The 18,477-nt window shown below is 34.1% G+C and overlaps 1 protein-coding gene across 1 annotated transcript in view; it reads right to left on the bottom strand.

Moving 5' to 3' along the window:
• The window catches only part of RPS6KA3 (ribosomal protein S6 kinase A3), a 103,329-nt gene that overhangs the window by 39,176 nt on the left and 45,676 nt on the right, over window positions 1-18,477 (bottom strand). The window contains exons 5-10 of the mRNA XM_044670137.1: window positions 10,788-10,868; window positions 9,287-9,366; window positions 8,504-8,610; window positions 3,230-3,267; window positions 2,893-3,035; window positions 14-84 (exon numbers count right to left, since the gene is read on the bottom strand). Coding sequence (XP_044526072.1) covers window positions 14-84; window positions 2,893-3,035; window positions 3,230-3,267; window positions 8,504-8,610; window positions 9,287-9,366; window positions 10,788-10,868 — 520 coding nt within the window. The remainder of the gene's footprint in view (window positions 1-13; window positions 85-2,892; window positions 3,036-3,229; window positions 3,268-8,503; window positions 8,611-9,286; window positions 9,367-10,787; window positions 10,869-18,477) is intronic.

Below are 18,477 nucleotides of genomic sequence, written 5' to 3' on the forward strand. Positions count from 1 at the left end.
TCAGAAAACTTACTTGAGGATCATAGTCATAGTTTCTTTTCGGTCTTTCCCTTGAAATGGTAGAGTACCAGTAAGCATCTCAAACTGCAAAAATAAAATATTTAGTTGTATTAACTAACCGGATAAATGCCAACTAGGAAGTCTAAAAAAACCACATTGTAAAAGAAACAGGAAATAAATTAGTTATATCTATTATTAGTATACATTTGCCAGTCATCTTAGAGCAGTGATGGTGAACTTTTTAGAGACAAGAGTGCCCCAAACCCCCTGAGTGCCCCTTGCCTCCGCCTTACTCCAAACAGGGGAGAGAGAAAACACTCCCATTGGGCTGCTGGGTGGAAGGGTGGGTGAAGTGAAGAATGTTCTCAGCAAGTGTTGAGAGGGGGAGGGGAGTGGCCTGAGCACTCTGCTCTCCTCCAGCTCTACCATCTGGTCTGTGAGCCCCTCTGCACGGTGGAAAGGAGAAGGGAAGCAGCTCTACCCGAGGCCTCTGCCTTTCTAGTAATGAAATGGAGGGGGTGGTAGGGTGGTGGAGAGTAGGAAGGGGAGGCCACAGCTGAGTGTCCACAGAGAGTGCTCTGCATGCCATCTTTGGCACTCGTGCCATGGGCTCACCATCACTGTCCTAGAGAAACATTTGAACCATAAATTGATAGCTGCAAGCTTTCAAATTTTTAAAGTTCACAAATAAGTATTTGGTAGTAAAATTCACATATCAAAATTCCTATTATTCAATGACTGAGGAATGGCTTCTGATAAGACCAATGTGTGAATATGCTCCACTTTTATTTATTTATATAAAGTAAAAAATATATATTATATATATTGTAGTACATACAATATATATTATACATAAAAGTAAAAATATATATATGTATATATAAATAAAAATAAAAAAATAAAAAACAAGGGTTTTGTTTTTTCCTTTTTTTCAAAAGGGTGGTTAAAAAATTAGGGGGAAAGAAAGTAGAATTTCAAAAAACAAAATGTTACAGAGATATGAGTTATGTAGAAGATTAAAAAATTATAAATGTATAACCAGTTCTGTTGTCTAAATATAAGTTCATAATAAATTACTTTTTTTTTAAAAAGTGCTCTGTAAAGTAACCTTATGGAAAAGGAATGTTATAGAGAATCTTACTATAAGAAATGTAACCAAATTATAAAAAAAAAGTAAAGAATTAAGGAAAATCTTACATGAAGGGAAGCACTATGAAAGGAGAATTAGGAAAACATGGACATTATGAATGTATACACAATATTATATGATAAACGAATCAGAGCTGTAAAACAAAGGATTGTGAGATACTAGGGAGACAGGCATTACTGAATGTGGAAGACTCAGGGAAGGCTTCATGAAAAAAACAGTACAATGTGGAAGATGGAAGAGAAAATTCCAGGTACAGGAGGCAGTAACATAAACAAAGGGATAAGGGGCAAGGAAAAGGCAGGGATAGGGAGAAGAGAGTAGAGCAGTTTAGTTGGAGTATAAGAGTCCTAGGATTGTGGGGGGGATTCTATAATGTAAGACTGGAAAGGTTGTGCCAGGTTATGAAGAGCCTTTGAATGTCAGGCAAAGGAATATGAACTTTATTCAGAAGGCAATAGAAAATCCCTCTAGACTTTTAGGTGGAAAAACTACCAAATCTATGCATAAGCAAAATGATTCCAACAGGTATACAGGATCAGAGATTTAGAGTTGGAAGACCTATTAGAGGACATGTGTCCAAATCCCTAATTTTACAGATGAGAAGACTGAAGGTGCTGGCAATGTGAAACAGGGAAAGGATGGAAGCAATTTAGTTGAGATATAATCAACAGGAGCAGGAAACTGACTGAATAGTAGAGATGAAGGTGAAGGTTGAAGCAAATATAAGCCAAAATTATGAACCTGGGAGTCTGGGTAAATAGTGGTACCAAAGAAACAGCAAAGTTAAGAGGAAACATAGTTTTGGGTAGTTTATTGTTGAGGTGTTAGAGTAGTAGAGATGTTCTGCAGGGAGTTGGAAATGGGAATTGGAAGCTCAGAAAAGAGCTCAGTATGGAGGTATTAAGTCCCATGCTAATTCTAGTTATAGAAATGAATGAAATAAGGCAAAGGATGGAACAGAGTCAAATATAGACATCTGAGGAACACTCAGATTAAAATGCTAAAAAGAGAATGAGATAGGGAAGGGAATTATAAAGATAAAAGAAGAACCAGGAGAATATAGTTTTCATAGAATTCAGCAGGGAGGGAATATCCAGCAGAGTAGCAGTCAGTACTGTTAAAAGATACAGAGATAGCAAGATATATCATCCCCCCAATGGAATTCGAGGATTAATTTCTTTTCTTTTTATGTACATATTACTTTTTCAAAGAAATAACTGCCTATTCATTTAAAATACCAGAAAATGCCCCATCTACCTCTCCTTAAAAGGAAACAAATCTTTTCAGCTGGGTCCTCAAAAAAGAATGCAAAAACAGGAAAAAGCTATTCATTGGATAATTCCTATTTCCCGACAGTCTAAGTAGAAAATTCAGGATTATACACATTCCTTCCCTTATTATATGCTCCTGGTAGAGAATTCTATATATGCAATAATATTCTACATTGTTGAAAATATTCACACTGTGTAACTACAATGGGTTTTTCTTTGTTATTGGCTATAGCCACTATTTGGAGAGCCTGTTATTACTTCTGACTATCTTACCTTAAATTAAAATAAGCCTTTTATGGAAGGATTAGCTTGTCTCAATCTAATATAAAAACAAGCTTACTATTAAATCTACAAATACAGGGAATAAAAATGTAAAATAACTGGCTTTTAACATACTTTTATTCCTATCCCTAGCAGTTTATACCATATTCTTCTGATATGTTTGTTCTTTTTTAGTAAACAAAACCTTACCATCAAGACACCAAAAGACCACCAATCTGCACTCTGTGTATGACCTCGTCGATTAACTACTTCTGGAGCCATATATTCTACTGTTCCACAAAAAGAATATGCCTTCTTCTCATGATCAATAGATTCTTTACTTAGGCCAAAATCTGTTTAAAAAAAATTCATTATTTTCCTAAAGAACTTGTCTTTTAAAACAATCTTCAACTTATTATTTTTAACACACACACACACACACACACACACACACACACACACACATGCTATTTAAAAAATTTAAAGGGCAATGTGAAGTATAATGGATAGGAAATAAAACTTTAATAAAATTAGGTTTTATATTTACCTGTCAACTTGATGTGGCCTTCTTCATCAAGAAGTATGCTGGAAGAGAATACATAAGTCTAAAAATCTTTTACCATTTTGTTTGCATAACATATGGAATACATTAAACCAACTTTACAGAAAAGTTTGTTATACAGTAGCTAAAACTGAATTCGACTCATTATCTTTATCTACAGAAATAAATGTCACTCCTGGTTGGAAAATTTAATTGTACCTGGAAGTTAAAAACCATAAATAATAAGATTGAGGAAGTAGAATAGTATTGTGAAAAACAATAGTGGACTTGGAATTATAGTGCTTCAGAAAGGAATTTTCACTCTACCACTTACTAGAGGGGGGAAGACAATCAACTTCTTCACCTGTGAGAATGCTTCTTGCAATAATAGCAATTATTTGATGGAAATTCAAAGTGCTATGCATGTATGCTATTACTATTCTAATAAAATTTTTGAAAAATAATAGCAAACTCTAAAATAAAATGAATGACTCACAAACACTTAGCATAGTTATTACTAATACAATGCATCTTTGGAAATGCTGTCAGTTAACATATTCAGTCACTAGACAGCTAGGATTCCAAATCCTTCACAATAGGCTAGTTACTTTCCAGGTTTAAAAAACCAACAACAAAAAAAAAAACCCCTTCTTTAAAAAAGTAGAGTACGATGTAAATTCTGGCAAAAGCAAGCAAACAAAAAACTCTGACCCTCAAATTTGACATTTACTTTCCAGATAGAAAATAGCAACAAAATGGAAGGACAACTACATTTAGAGTTAGAGAACTAAGTTTTGAGTCACTGATATGCCCCTTACAGTTACTCTAAGATAAGAAGTATGTAACTTCTTGAACTTGTACAACTTGGAGCCAAAATACTTCTACTGAAGCCTCCTCAAAGGATGGTTATTTAAGTTATATCACTGACTAGAACTAAATAAAGGCGATCTTAAGAAATAAGAAAATTCCAGCAACTTAAGCAGCAACAAAGCAGGTAACTATCATTTGTGGTATTAATCTGCTGTTAAACAGAGCCTTAGCTGGTAAGATTAACTTTGGTATTGCTTTGTTGAAGTTAGTACTCCCAGCTTGTGTTTTGTTTAACAACTCGTTAATAACACTGACATTTCATATGCATGACTATAATAATTTTTTTATTATTACTTTGATTTGGTTGTTATTTCTCTTTGTATTGTTTTTTCCATTTCTAGGCCTGGCTTTAATGCACTAAGCCACCTAGCTGTCCTCATGTTCTTTAAATTCTTTAAAATAATTTTACCTGAGGTCTAATTATTGGTATAAATGATGGTAGGAAATCAAGATTATCTTATTTGCACCATTATTAGGTATTAAGTAATAGTAACATTTGCCAACTTGGCAGAGAGATAGGTGAAATACTTTCCTGCTAATATACCCAAACTCCTTTAACTTCAGGATTCTATAGCCCTGCCCTGAGGAGGAAGTAATTTCCTATTGGATAAATGATGGAGCCACACAGGAAGGAAAATATGGCACTTCCTGATCCAACTGTTAATGGTGCTGACTAGCTGTAGCCTTTAGAATATCCAGACAGCTGTCTTTACTTGGCCCTAGATGAAAGGTAGGCAATGGCTACAAGTTCTTAGGTTTAAAAGATTGATGGATTTATTTGATGATGAAATATTAGGTGAAAGGGATTTGATAAGAGGGTGAGGTAATTCTAAGAACTTTAAAACAGCTAAAGTAGGTTTGAGATGCTGAAGGTATTCTTGTGAAGGTGAGGCTAAAATGCCTAAGCAGATTTAAACTCTAATGTGCTTCTCTGCTAACCCAGGGCTGCCTGGCCCTGGGTCAGTATGGTGCTATCTTGTTCATAGATATATAATGATTATTAATATATATTGATATTCTTCTCTCAAAAGGATGGATAGGTTTGCCAAATGTGATGCCAATAGTTGGCCTGCAGTGTTAAAGTCTAGCTGCCTAAGTAAGCTAAACCCACGTTCCACCTCCTTCCAACCCAATCCAAGTCAGGGATCTGAGAGCTCTTTATATACCCTGCCTTAAACTGTCAGGTTGGCACCAGCCCCTGTCTCATGCCAGGTTCCATATTCTAACTGAGGAACTGCCAGCTTGCCACATGAAACATGTTTATATGATTTTACATACTATAATTCAAAGTACTTACTTTAGAAAAATTCAATTTAATAACATTTTTCTTTAGTTCAGACTTCTAATTTAATCAATTGTGACAAAGAGATTGAATCTACCTTGCCCATCTTTAGATTTAATCACCAAAGGTGAAAACATCTCCATTTAACTCACAAGTTGGGTGGTCTGTAACCAGCTAGAGGAACAAATCAGAATTTACTGACTGCCTCCTGGGCAGTCTTAAGAAAAGCGTCTGTTGTGATTGGACATGTAAACTAAGAGGAGGCCACAGGAAGTGACGCAAAAGAGGCCCCTTTAAAAAAGAGACCTCAGTCAGCTGGGCCCTCTCTTTTGGTTCGTGAACAGGACCTGAAGGAGCCCTTCTGGTTCATGACCGAAATTGGAGGAGGTCTGGAGTTGGGGAGACTGTTCCACATGGTGAGTGTTAAGACTGAATCTTCCTGAACTTCTCTTAACTTCCTTTTAATAGAGACTCTGTGACTGAAGCTTTTTTTTCGTTCACCTTCCTGGCCTTGGGATCAAGGCCGGATTTCCCTCGGCTAAGGGTTAATTAGATCTACCTAGATTGAACTTATCCTATCTTATCCTCTCTCTTATTTCCTTATTCCTACTTCCTCTTCTCATTTGTAAATAAAGTTCTGTAAAAGTCATTTTTACTTGAAGTTAATCTTTAATTGGGGACTGATAATTGTTCAATCCCCTGGCGACCAACCTTTTAATACTTACCCAATCAAAACCCTTTTTTACCCCTTACACAGTGTAGGTTGTTAAAGAAACTCCCTCTACCAATGCAAGCTGACAATGTTTGGCAGTTTAGTCTTAGATAGCTGGTGCTAGGAAATTAAATGATTTGTACCACTATAATGAAGCCATGTAAGTTAAGTTTTTCAAGGATTTGTAAGAAGCCATGCCTGTGGGCAGGGTTTGCAGTTGGACACTTGGAATCTTGGGAGATTCCTGATGCCATTCTGGGGCATGAAAACAATAGTTGGTTTGGCTGTGTGTTGGGAGGCAGAGACTAGACCCAGGGACTCATTTTGGAGCCAGAGATACAGGGTGGAGGAACGTGGGTAGGCTTATCTATCTTTGCTGACCAATAGCAACATTTCATTGACAAACTCAATCTCTTGGGAAACAAAAATATATTTCAACCAACTAAACATCACAGTCTGGCCCAGGGCTTGGCAGCCCTGGGTCAGCAGCCGAGCATCTATTCATCTATTTATCTTCAATCAAATTGCCATCTAATTTGTCTATAGGCAAGTAGTGTCCACTAAAGCAGGCCAGATTAACCAGGCCAATGGGCCTGGTTAGCTCAGCTTTCAACATTCTGAAGCTGTTAGATTTAGTACTTAGAGCTAAGATCAAACTTTATTTAGGGATTTCTAAAAACCGTCTTCCCTTCTATCAGTTTCCCTTGTTGTTTGATTAACACCAGTTTTGTTTATAAAAGTCAATCCAGCTACTGACCTTTTGTTGGTTGACTTGGCAACAGGTTATCCTCAAGGAGTTCTAGGGCAAGTTGAAAGGTCAGAGAAGGATCAAGTCTTACTCCCTGAAGTTGAGCTTAACTACCATTAGTAATATCAATAGTCAGATGTGTTATTGAATTATCATTGTTGTCTGATATTATTGATTTAGTTATCATTAATTGAACATCAACTGGTGCCAGGAGGTTAGTCTTCCTGAAGAAACACACTGTGACTGGTTGAGGGGATTCTACAGGAAGTTTAGTTGTTATATGATTTCCTGTTTATACCTAAGGAAGGTTTAAAGCTCCTTTGTCATCTGGGGCTTTCTGCTTTACCTTTCTTAACAATTACATCTTTACAATCAAGTCTCTCAACGATCTTAACAGCCAGCATGTATAAAAGGCAGAGCAATAAAGTCAGTATATGTCAGAGGTGAAATCCAAATCCAGGTTGTCCTGACTTCAAGATTCTATTCATTATATCAATAGACTTTAGTTGAATATGCATCTTTGTGTGAGTGCATATGCACACACATATGTATGCACATATATGTGTATGTATATTCTTATATGTTTTCTTTTCTCTGTTCATACAGCCACCACCATTGTTTAGGTCTTCATCAACTACTTCCTGCACTACTACTGCCTTCTAACTGTTCTTCCTAAGTTAAGTGTTCTTATACTCCAATCTATCTTCTAGTTAGCTATGAAGATGATTTTTCTAAAATATAGATCTGACTATATCACCCCATTGCTCAATGAGTACCACTGGCTCCCTGTTACCCAGAGCAATGGTGCCAGTGAAAGAGAAATGGGGGTTAGTGATTTATATATAAGCTTCTCCATGAGCTGCATACTGACTTGGTTTTAAAATATAGTATTATCTATGTTTTACTGTACTTAAAGATTTTTGTTCTATACTTCCCAATTACATTTTAATCTGGTCCATATTCAGAAATGCTGCATGTAGTCTGGGAATTGCATATTGGAACCCTTCTGAATAAGAGGGTCAAATAGAAAAGTCTTCTCTTTGGCCTGAAAAGTTCTTCATAATCTATTTATTTCGTGCTTTTCCCATATTCTTATACTTTATGCTCTCCTTTGTATTCCATGATATTGTTATACTGCCCTATTTGAAGCAACTTGAACATGACATTAACTATCCTGTGTCTGGACCTTTGCACTGGTTCTGCTTCATGTTAGGAATGTGCTGCTCTCCCACCTCTGCCCATGATTTTCTTCAAAGATTCCCTTCTGGGAGCCCTTTCCAAGTCCTTCTAGGTGCTGCCTTTTTGGATTTTTTATCTTCTCCACACACCTGTTTATGTACCTGTTTTTTTTTTTCTTTTCTTTGTAGTTCCAGTGCTAAGCATATAGTAAATGCTTGTTAACTGACTTAAGCCTTTCTTAGCCTTAGTTTCCTCATCTGCAAAATGAGGTCCTAAATTTACAAATCTCTGAAAATACATGCTACACACAAAATTCTTTATAAGCTAAAATTGATCAGGTCAGGTCTTGTTGACAATTATGCTCTAAAATTTTAAACTTAAAACACTATCAATTGCCATTTTTGTTCCTTTATTTAAACAATATCTTAATTGCCACATATATGAATATAAAGTTTAAGAATTGCTAAATTTAATAGAAGTAATCCTTACTTTTCTGGTTTAAGGTCTCTATAGATTATTCCAAGACTATGTAAATGATCTAAAGCAAGTGCAAGTTCAGCCAAGTAGAATTTAACATCTTCTTCTGTGAACATCACCTAAATAGAGAAATGAAGTTTTGTTTAGTGATAGTTTTTAACTTGATCTTGTGCATTAAAAACAAAAGAAAAATTATGTCTTTTCCATCCTGTAGTTCTCATATGAAAAAGCAATCTGTAAATGATTACATTCTACTTTATGCAATTAATTATCAAAATTTTATTATGCTCCTTTGGTGTAGCCAGGGCCTTATTCTACACTTTTGGATTTTGAGAGGCTTTGAAAATTAATTCAACCCACCAAATATTTGTGTATTTAGTGCTATGTGACACAGCAAAGATTTTACATAATATAAAATTTAACTATGTGATAGCTTAACGGCTGTTCTATCAATCATTCATTCAATACCCATGAAGTACCTACTATATACAAAGTATCTTTCTTACATAGAAAACCACATTTGAACTACATCCTGAAATTGTACTGTCACTAAAGGATATCTTTTGTTGCTGCTTCTCATCTACAACTGTTTTTTTTTACTTGATATATAACTGAAAAAGGTGTTAGCAGATAGAAAGGTTTTAGTCATTCATCTGTCCAGAGAAAAGACAGATTTTCAGGACAGAACCAAAAGGTAAGAAAATAATTCTGGTTCACTGATTCTCTAATGAGAATTTTGTGTCAGAGAAATGTTATAGCATTTTGGAGGAATAAAATATAGATTTAGTTACTTACTTCTTTGGATAAGCGTGTAAACAAATCTCCTCCCCTGAGAAAATCCAAAATAAGATATAGTTTCCCTTCTGTTTGAAAAGCTGAAAATATTAATTTAAATGAGATAATGTAAGTACCAATCAAAGTTCATACTTCTAAGTGTTTATTGGGGCAATTTATTAAAAATGTTTTAAATTAAAGAAATGCTAATACATACCTTTAAAAAAAGCTAAAATTAGGGCCAGGGCAAGTCACTAATTTTTCCTGATCTTCAGTATGGACATATAAAATTTAGTATTAAACAGGAAGCAACAAGAGGTTCTGTTAGTTTTTCTTTTTTTTTTTTTTTTAAACCCTTACCTTCTGTCTTAGAAGCAATACTGTGTATTGGTTCCAAGGCAGAAGAGTGGTACGGGCTAGGCAATGTGACTTTGCCCAGGGTCACACAGCTAGGAAGTGTCTGAGGCCAGATTTGAACCTAGGACCTCCTATCTCTTGGCCTGGCTCTCAATCCACTGAGTCACACAGCTGTCCCCTTAGTTTTTCTTCATGGCAATTCTTGTATTTAACTTTCTGACAGACTAATTGTGAAATATGACATTGACAAAATATGACTTTTTCTGTTATGCAGAAAAGCTAATTTACCCTTGAAATGTAGAAAAACATCCCTATGTTTAAAATGAGGCACAGATGGATATAGCAGACAACTTAAGAACCACTATTCTTTATTTATAATAAGTAATCAAGATGGTCTGTGTCTTAGCAGATAATTTTCATTATTCAATATTCACCTCCAGTATTTATTTCTACTTTAAGATAGACTATCAATTTATAGTTATTATACATATATTAATGTATCTTTAGAATGTTTACCTGAAATAGTAAAGCTGAGCTTCAATTTTTATTCAAAATAAATTTAGCCACCAAGGTCAGTGTAAATTGAAAAACCAAACCAATACAGAAACAAAAAACATACAACTAACTTCTTGCTATTAAACTATTCCTCTCATTACAAATACTACCTTGTAGTTGGAGTTGGTAACAGCAAACAATATATTAAATCTAACATAACTAAAGAGAGGGAAAAAAGTAGTTAATATGAGATAAGTTCCTGGGAAAACTGTGGAAGTTCTAGTACAAGAATAATTTAAGTATTTTTGTAGGAAAAATGGCAATATAAGTTTTAAAATTTAAACTAATATATGCCTTTTGCTATTTAGATATATTTTATTTCTGACATTCTTTGTGTACTAAACATACATTAGCAAATAGACTTTTGCACATATTTAATTTTTACATATTATCATGTTGCATCAAGCAAATATAAAAATAATTTTCTATTTGTAAGCTCAGACATTTGAGAATTACTTAGTAAATATTTCATTCAGAAAGGATAAAAATAACTACCAATCTAAGCTTAAGCAACTGTAGTTGTAGTACAGGTAAATGAGACTATTTAAGAACTCAGCCTATCTTTTAAGTCTGATACATGATAACCCTTCCCCTACTTCCAATAACTTACCATAATGCAACTTAACAATAAATGGATGATTAACTTCTACCAAGATATCACGTTCCATTTTTGTCCGAACACGATCTCGAACTATAAAACACATTTTAAATGGATCAGAATAGTTTTCAAACAAACTTTAATAGGTAATTACTATTCCAAAAAGCCATGTTTGTGTATGTAATTATAAATATATAATCTGTTGCCCTCTAAATTCCTAAAAAGTAACAAAATACTTCTAATTAAGTTAATATATTCAAGATAATTCCATTAGAAGCATCAAATGTGGCTCAGAACTGCTTTCTTCTTTAAAAAAAAAAAAAAAGCACACTAGAAACTAGCTTTAAAATAGAATGAGGTATCTATAGGAGGGACTGCTAACAGAATGAACAACAGAATTAGGAATGAAAAAGCTTTTGCATAAGAGGCTATATCAGTGATTCCCAAAGTGGGCGCCACTGCCCCCTGGTGGGTGCTGCAGCGATCCAGGGACGTGGTGATGGCCACAGGTGCATTTGGGGGTGGTGAATAACTGTAAGGGGGTGGTGATAGTAGGTGACAGGGGGATGCTAAGTAATATTTTTTTTGAAAGGGAGCGGTAGGCCAAAAAAGTTTGGGAACCACTGGGCTTATATGCTACTGACTCAAACCCATAAGACAAAATTTAAAAGAGCTAAATGAGGGCCTTATACAAAAAAATCAAATATCCAAGTACAAGATAGGGAAGGCATATGGTAGCAATTTGAATGAAAGAGACCTAGGACTTTTAGTGAAGCTCAATGAATCAACAGTGTCTATGGCATCTAATAAAATGAATTTGATATTATAGGAGGTAAAAGGAGAGGTATAGTGTTTAGGGGTATAGGGAAGTTTATAATCCTTCTATATCAAATTCTGGCCATACCACCTCTAGAGAACTATGTTCAGTTTTGTAAACATTTTGGAAAGATATTGATAAGCTGGAGTATGTTCAGAGGAGAACTAACAATACAATTAAGGTTCCTTGATTGACACTGTACCATATGTCTATGTTTAGCATGGAGATGACTTTGGAGGGACATGTTAGTTATCTTCAAAAATTTGAAGGAGTTTCATGTGAAAGGGGGATTAGACTTGTTCTCAGGCCCTGGAGGGCAGAACAAGGAGTAATGGAAAGATGCTTTAAGGAAGTAAATATAGGTGTGATGTAAAGAAAATTTTCCTAAAAATTAAGAGTTATTCCAAAATGGAATGAGCTAATAACTTGGTTGGTTTTATGTTTCCCCTCTTAAAGTCTTCAAAGGTCAAAAACTATTCAGACAGAAAGTTTTAAAGGGGATTTCTATTCATGTATGGATTGGACTAGATAACCTCCAAAGTCTCTTCCAATTCTGAGAGTGTGATTAAATGACTATGTCAGTTATTTTAGGCATTCATTAATGGTCTAATAATAATAAAAGTGGTAGAAGAAAATAAACAAAAAAAAAAACACAAACAAATAAATTAATTAATAGCTTCCTAAAGAGCTCATAGTAAAAGGTAAATGAAGGATGTTTATCAGTGGTTCCCAAACTTTTTTGGCCTACTGCCCCTTTCCAGAAAAAATATTACTTAGCCCCCTGGAAATTAATTTTTTAAAAAATTTTAATAGCAATTAATTGGAAAGATAAATGCACCTGTGGCCATCACTGCCTCCTTGGATTGCTGCAGCACCCACCAGGGGGTGGTAGCGCCCACTTTGGGGATCACTGATGTATATTATCAGCACTATTTAGAAATATTGGCCATATCGGTAAAACAAGAAAATGAAATCCAAAAAATAAACATAACAAAACTTATGATATGGTATTCCACCTAGAGTATCCTAAAGAGTCAACTAGAAATTAATTTAAATGATATATAAATTAACATTACAGAATACAAAATAAATCCATATAAATCATAAGAATTTCTCTATTTTTGTCAACAAAATCCATTAAGAGAAAGAAAACATTTCCTTAGAAATAACTATAGAATATGTGAAATATTATCAACCCACATCCAAGAACTATATGAATGTGATGGCAAAATAATCTTTATAGAAATAAAGACATATTAAAATAATTGGAGATATATTAATTGTTCATGGGTAGGTTATACCAATATAAAATAACAATACCAACTTATATTTATTTACTTATTCAGTACCAATGGTTTGACGTCAAGCAAACAAGCAAAGGACTATTATTTTAGAGCTAAAAAATATAATTTACGAAATTCGCCAGAGAAACAAAATGTCAAGAATCTAAAAAAAAAATAATGAAAAATGGTGGGGGAAAAGGGGAGTTAGTAATATCAGATCTCAAACTATAGTACAAAATTATAATCAAAACTATTTAGTACTATTTATAAAGTACAGGTTGGTCAGTGGAACAGATTACATATTCAGAAGTAAAGAAGTGGGTATGCAATAAACAAATACAGCAGTATGGAGTTAAATAACCCCCCAAATCTGTTACTAAGGTAAGGGCTATTAATCAAAAATGCTAGGAAAACTGGAAAACATTCTGGAAGGGTTAGGTACAGAAAAACTTCTCACATAACACTGTAAGTTCCAATCATGACCTGAGACTCAAAAAGTGTCATCACAAACAAATGAGAGCAAGGAAGAAATTACCTGTTCTATCTCAGGGTAGGGCAGTGAAGACATGGAGGATCACAATAAATAAAATGGATATAACTTTGATTACCAAAAATGTTATAGTTCTTCACTATCAATGTAACTCAATTTAGAAGAAATGAATGACTTGGAAGAAAAAATATTTGTAGCAAATTTCTCTGATAAAGGTTTCATGGCGAAGATAAATAATGTAAGTCCAAGAGCTATTCCCCAATGGATAAATGGCCAAAGACAGTTTTCAAAGGAAGAAATTCAAGCTATCAATAATCATATGAAAAAAATGCTCCAAATAATTAATAATCAGATAAATGTAAATTAAAGTTCTTAGGTTCCTTTTATGTCCATTAAATTGGCACAAGTTAAAAAAATAAAAGAGAGAAATTTGGGAGAGGTTATGGAAAAAAAAGGCAAATTAATGCAATTCTTGGTAGAACTATGAATTAGTACAGCCATTCTGGAAAATAATTTGTAACTATGCTCCAGAAGTTACTAAACCATTCATATCTTTTGATCTGCTATTAGGCCTATATCCAATTGACATGGGTGTTGGGGAGAGAGAAGGGGGCGCAGAAGGACAAATGTGTAAAAAAAAATCATAGCAGTTTTTGTAGTAGGAAAAAAACCTGGAAAGTAGAAGGGTCCATTTTTTAGAGAATGGGTAAACATTATTGTATATTAAATTAACAGAATATTATGTCCCACAAGAAATAGAACAGTTTTGGTAAAAAACTAGGAAGACCTGTATGAGGTGATACAGAAAGCTTTCAAAGAACTGAGAACTCTGATTAATGCAATGACAAAAATGTGACTCTCCAGAATATTGATGATAAAACATGATGCCTGAGAGAATAAGATATTTTTGGATATAGCCAATGTTGGAATTTGCTTTGCTTGACTATGCTTACTTGTTATGAGAATTTTCTCTTTCTTTCAACTCTCTGTGTGGGTATTATTTTGTGGGTGTGTGTGTCTAAATAAATAGTACAAAATAATGAAAAGAATGCTCAAATATGGTTTACAAATCTGTAGTTATTTTAATTAACCAAGTAATTCATTGTCCATCTATTCTGTGCTGAATATTAGGAGTGATAAAAGCATAGCTCTAAACCTGACTGATAATCCTTTTGGAGAGAAAATCTACACTTATCTGTCAACAATACAAATATGGAAGTACCAATATCACTGATAGAGAACTATATTAGAAAGCTTAAAAAAAATGGTATGTGTGGGCTACTTAGGATACTTTCATAAAGTAAGATATGAGTTAGGCCTCGAAGAATAGGTAGGACGTATGTGAGATTAAAGGGGCTAATATAAAATAGATAAAGTTAGACATGAGAAATAAAGACTTTGAAGGGTACTGAATGTACAGGAACCTAATTTCCGATTCTTTAGACCAGGGGCCGGCAACCTTTTTGGCCGTGAGAGCCATAAACGCCACATTTTTTAAAATGTAATTTCGTGAGAGCTGTACAGTGCTCACAGTGCGCGCTCCTGTAACAGTGTGTGCTCCTGTAACAGTGCCTGAAAAAAAAATTGACTTTATGGCTCCTGCAGAAAGAGCCATATCTGGCCCTCAAAAGAGCCAGATATGGCTCGAGAGCCATACGTTGCCAACCCCTGCTTTAGACAACGAAAACAAGTGGCTAAATTTCTGAAATAGAAAATATGGTGAAAATTATTTCAAAAAAGATTTATCTGGTGGCTATGCGCAGATGGTTTGAAGATAGGGTAACGAAAGTAATCCAAACTGAAATTATGGGAGACTAAGGACATAGTGGTTGATAATGAAAAAGAAAAGCTATGAAAGATAACAAAGACTCAAGTTTATGACTGGATAGGAGGAATGGGAAAAAAAAGTCACATTTATGAAATATTTTTTTACTCTTTATATAAAAGAAGCTTTAACTACTAAGTTTTGAGGGCTGTTGGCTATAAAGTTTTCAATTAATTAATTTAAAGAAATTTATTTTAAAGATATTAAAATTATTTTAAATAAATTAACTAAGGAATTAAAAAATGTGGACATTAGAACTACTGTTTTGTGGCAGAGGGGAGAAGTAGACTTAGTATTCTTGTTGCTATTGTTTAGATGCTTTCAGTCATATCTGACACTCTGACTCTACTTGGAGTTTTCTTGGCAAAGATCACTGGAGTGATTTGCCATCTTCTTCAGCTTATTTTATAAGTGAGAAAACCAAGGTAAAGGCTAAGCGACTTGCTTGGGGCCACACAGCTAATGAATGTTTGAGGCTAAATTTCAACTTAGGAAGATGAGCCCTGACTTCAGGCCTAGAAGTCTATCCACAGGCCTATCCACTGTGCCATCTAGCTGCCCCATCCACTTCCTCTCATTAACCCTTAGGGGAGAGGCTTCTGCCTCTCACTCTATTACTTTTGTATTAAATTATTAGTGTTACATGTTCCAGTAACTTTGTTACTGAGGTGATTTGGGAACAAAAATACAGACAATGAATTAGACTAAAGAATTAATGTTCGATTTTTCCCTTTCTTTTCCCTACTGACTTCTTGGCTAAGATAATGACAGTGCTTCTGATAGTAATGGCAAACTGGAAGAGGAAACCAGTATTCTTTTTTTCTAGATAGCTAAAACTCATTGTATTTAAACCAACGTTCTGTATATTTTCCATTACTGAATACCCTATCTACCTTACCTATGATCATTTTTCTCATAGCTGCATTGTCTGAGGTTGTCCTCTTTCACTTGCTCTCATAACATTAACAATAAATCTAACTGACTGGTAGTCTCTCACATCTCAGGTTTATCTCTTATCCAAGGCAGCCTATGGAATGACATTCAGGCCTTTATCACTTTTGATTTAGATCAGTATAAGACTCCCTATTTTTTCCTCTTGATCTACTTTACACAAAGCAATTAAGAATAATTTTCCACAATATTTTAATATCACTTCAGTAGTCAGGAGTCAAGTCTTGTTTTTGTTACCAATTAACTGTGTAATAACACTGAGAAAGTTATTTAATGTTTCTGAGTCTCAATTTCCTCATATCCAGAATGAGGAGGAGGCTGGTCTAGATATTTTTATTTTTTTCAGGCTATGAGTGCTATCTTAAATAGACTTATTTTCCACATTTCCTTATATGTAACACTGAGGAAATCTTGTTTATACAGAGTTGAAAATGAGCAGAGTCTCATTCACTGAAGTCTTCTTTCATTTCTTCTGATGTAAGATTGTATAAAAATTCTTTGACCCAGTTTCTTTTGCTTATGTAAAAGTACTAGGAGCAAATATAAATCACCCTATGCTCAAGAATTTTAATTAGTATACTGGTTGAGAATAGAAAAGGATTTCTCTTTTGCTCTGGTAAACTATAAACCCTAAAATGGAATTTGTTATACTGATCTATGCTGGCAAACACACTACATTCCTTTGAATACATTTTTCTTATGTAGTAGTGCATTATTAAATCTAAACCTTGCCTGGAATAAGAAAACAATTTTAAGGGCTTTATGGCACCCACTTGGAGTCTCTATATAGTTTAGAAATAATTAAATTGATGCTTTTAAAACTTTTTAGGAATATGTGCCACTCAGAAGGACAAAAGACATCACAGATCTTTTACCTCTACCAAAATTAATGTGAAAAATGATAGTTTTTGATGAAACTTCAAAAATAAATATAATTTATGACAGAAACAAATGTAATCATTAAATCGCAAACATCAACAAAAGAGAAGAGCATATGGGAGTGAGGAAGAATGGAAAGGGTGGTTTATACTGCATGTTTTTACTTCCTTTTATTAATCCCTTTGAGTGAAGCTTCTACCTTTCACTCTATTGTAATTGTTCAATGATGTCTTAATTGCCAAGTCCAATGGTCTTTGTAAAAGTTCTCATTCTGCATGATCTCTCCGAAAATCTTTACCATAGCTGGTAATGACCCTTTTCCATGATATTTGTGAAACAGACATGCCAAGAATTTGAACAAAAAGGATGGATGTTGCTTCTCTAAATCTCTATTGTCTCTAAAACATTCCTAACAATTTTTACATTAATAGATTTTAAAAAAAATACAATTTCCCTTCTACGGATTAAAAATATTCTAAGATAAGGCGAAAATCTATGGGATTTGAGAGGTAGAAGACAAGGGGCCCAGAGGAAGAGTACAAGGTCCTAATCATTCTGCAAGTCTTCTCACTCTCCAGAAGGATACACTATAAAGTAGTCAATATAGTACAAAATAGGTACAAATTAGTATCAGCTGTTCAAGAGAAAAATCTGTGAAGTTCATTTCTGTATTTTGAGAGGTGGGCTTAATTTTACCACTAAGAAAAAAAAAAAGATGATACAAGTTTATGATGTTACTCTCTTGAAATCTGCTACTATACATTTATTGTTTCTTTGTTCCTATGTTCACATGGTAGTATATTACAGATAACTGTCATTAAAAGAGTAAAAAGAATTATGCTATTATAGTTGGTTCAGGACTCCAAAGATTAAGCTTGATAGTAATAATTATCAGGGAATTAGATTTTTAGAGCTAAAATATAGTTCAGATAAGATGAAGAAACTGAGGCTAAAAAGTGAAAGGTCTTGTTCAAGATCCTAATTAATTTGTGATAGAGGTAAAGGCTAAAAAAAAAATAGGTCTCCTGACTTGGAGTGCAAATTCCTTTTTCCATTATATGGCACTATTTTCCAAATTTCAACAGAATCACCATCATTCTAGGTTTTAGGCAGAATTTAGTTAAAAACCAAACCCTCCCAAAATGAAGTATTTGGAAGAGGCACATATATTTTTACTCAGATTATAAAAACTACCTTACTAAGAGTCCTGGATACACAAAGAAATCTCAAGAATCTAAAACAAACTAGAATGTAATGGATCAAACTGATAGATGTAGTGTCAGAGTCTGCTAGGTGTACATCCAGGGGTTAAAATACAATTCATATAAGAAATTTGGACTTCTAATGCCAGGCACTTGCATTTTCACTTTTCATATGCCTCCATATCATCTTGATAAAAATTTATAGGAAACTACATCAATAGAAAACTGAACTTAAAAGAACTGATTATTAATAAA

Source organism: Gracilinanus agilis, chromosome 3, assembly GCF_016433145.1.
Source record: "Gracilinanus agilis isolate LMUSP501 chromosome 3, AgileGrace, whole genome shotgun sequence".
Classification (NCBI taxonomy): Eukaryota; Metazoa; Chordata; class Mammalia; order Didelphimorphia; family Didelphidae; genus Gracilinanus; species Gracilinanus agilis.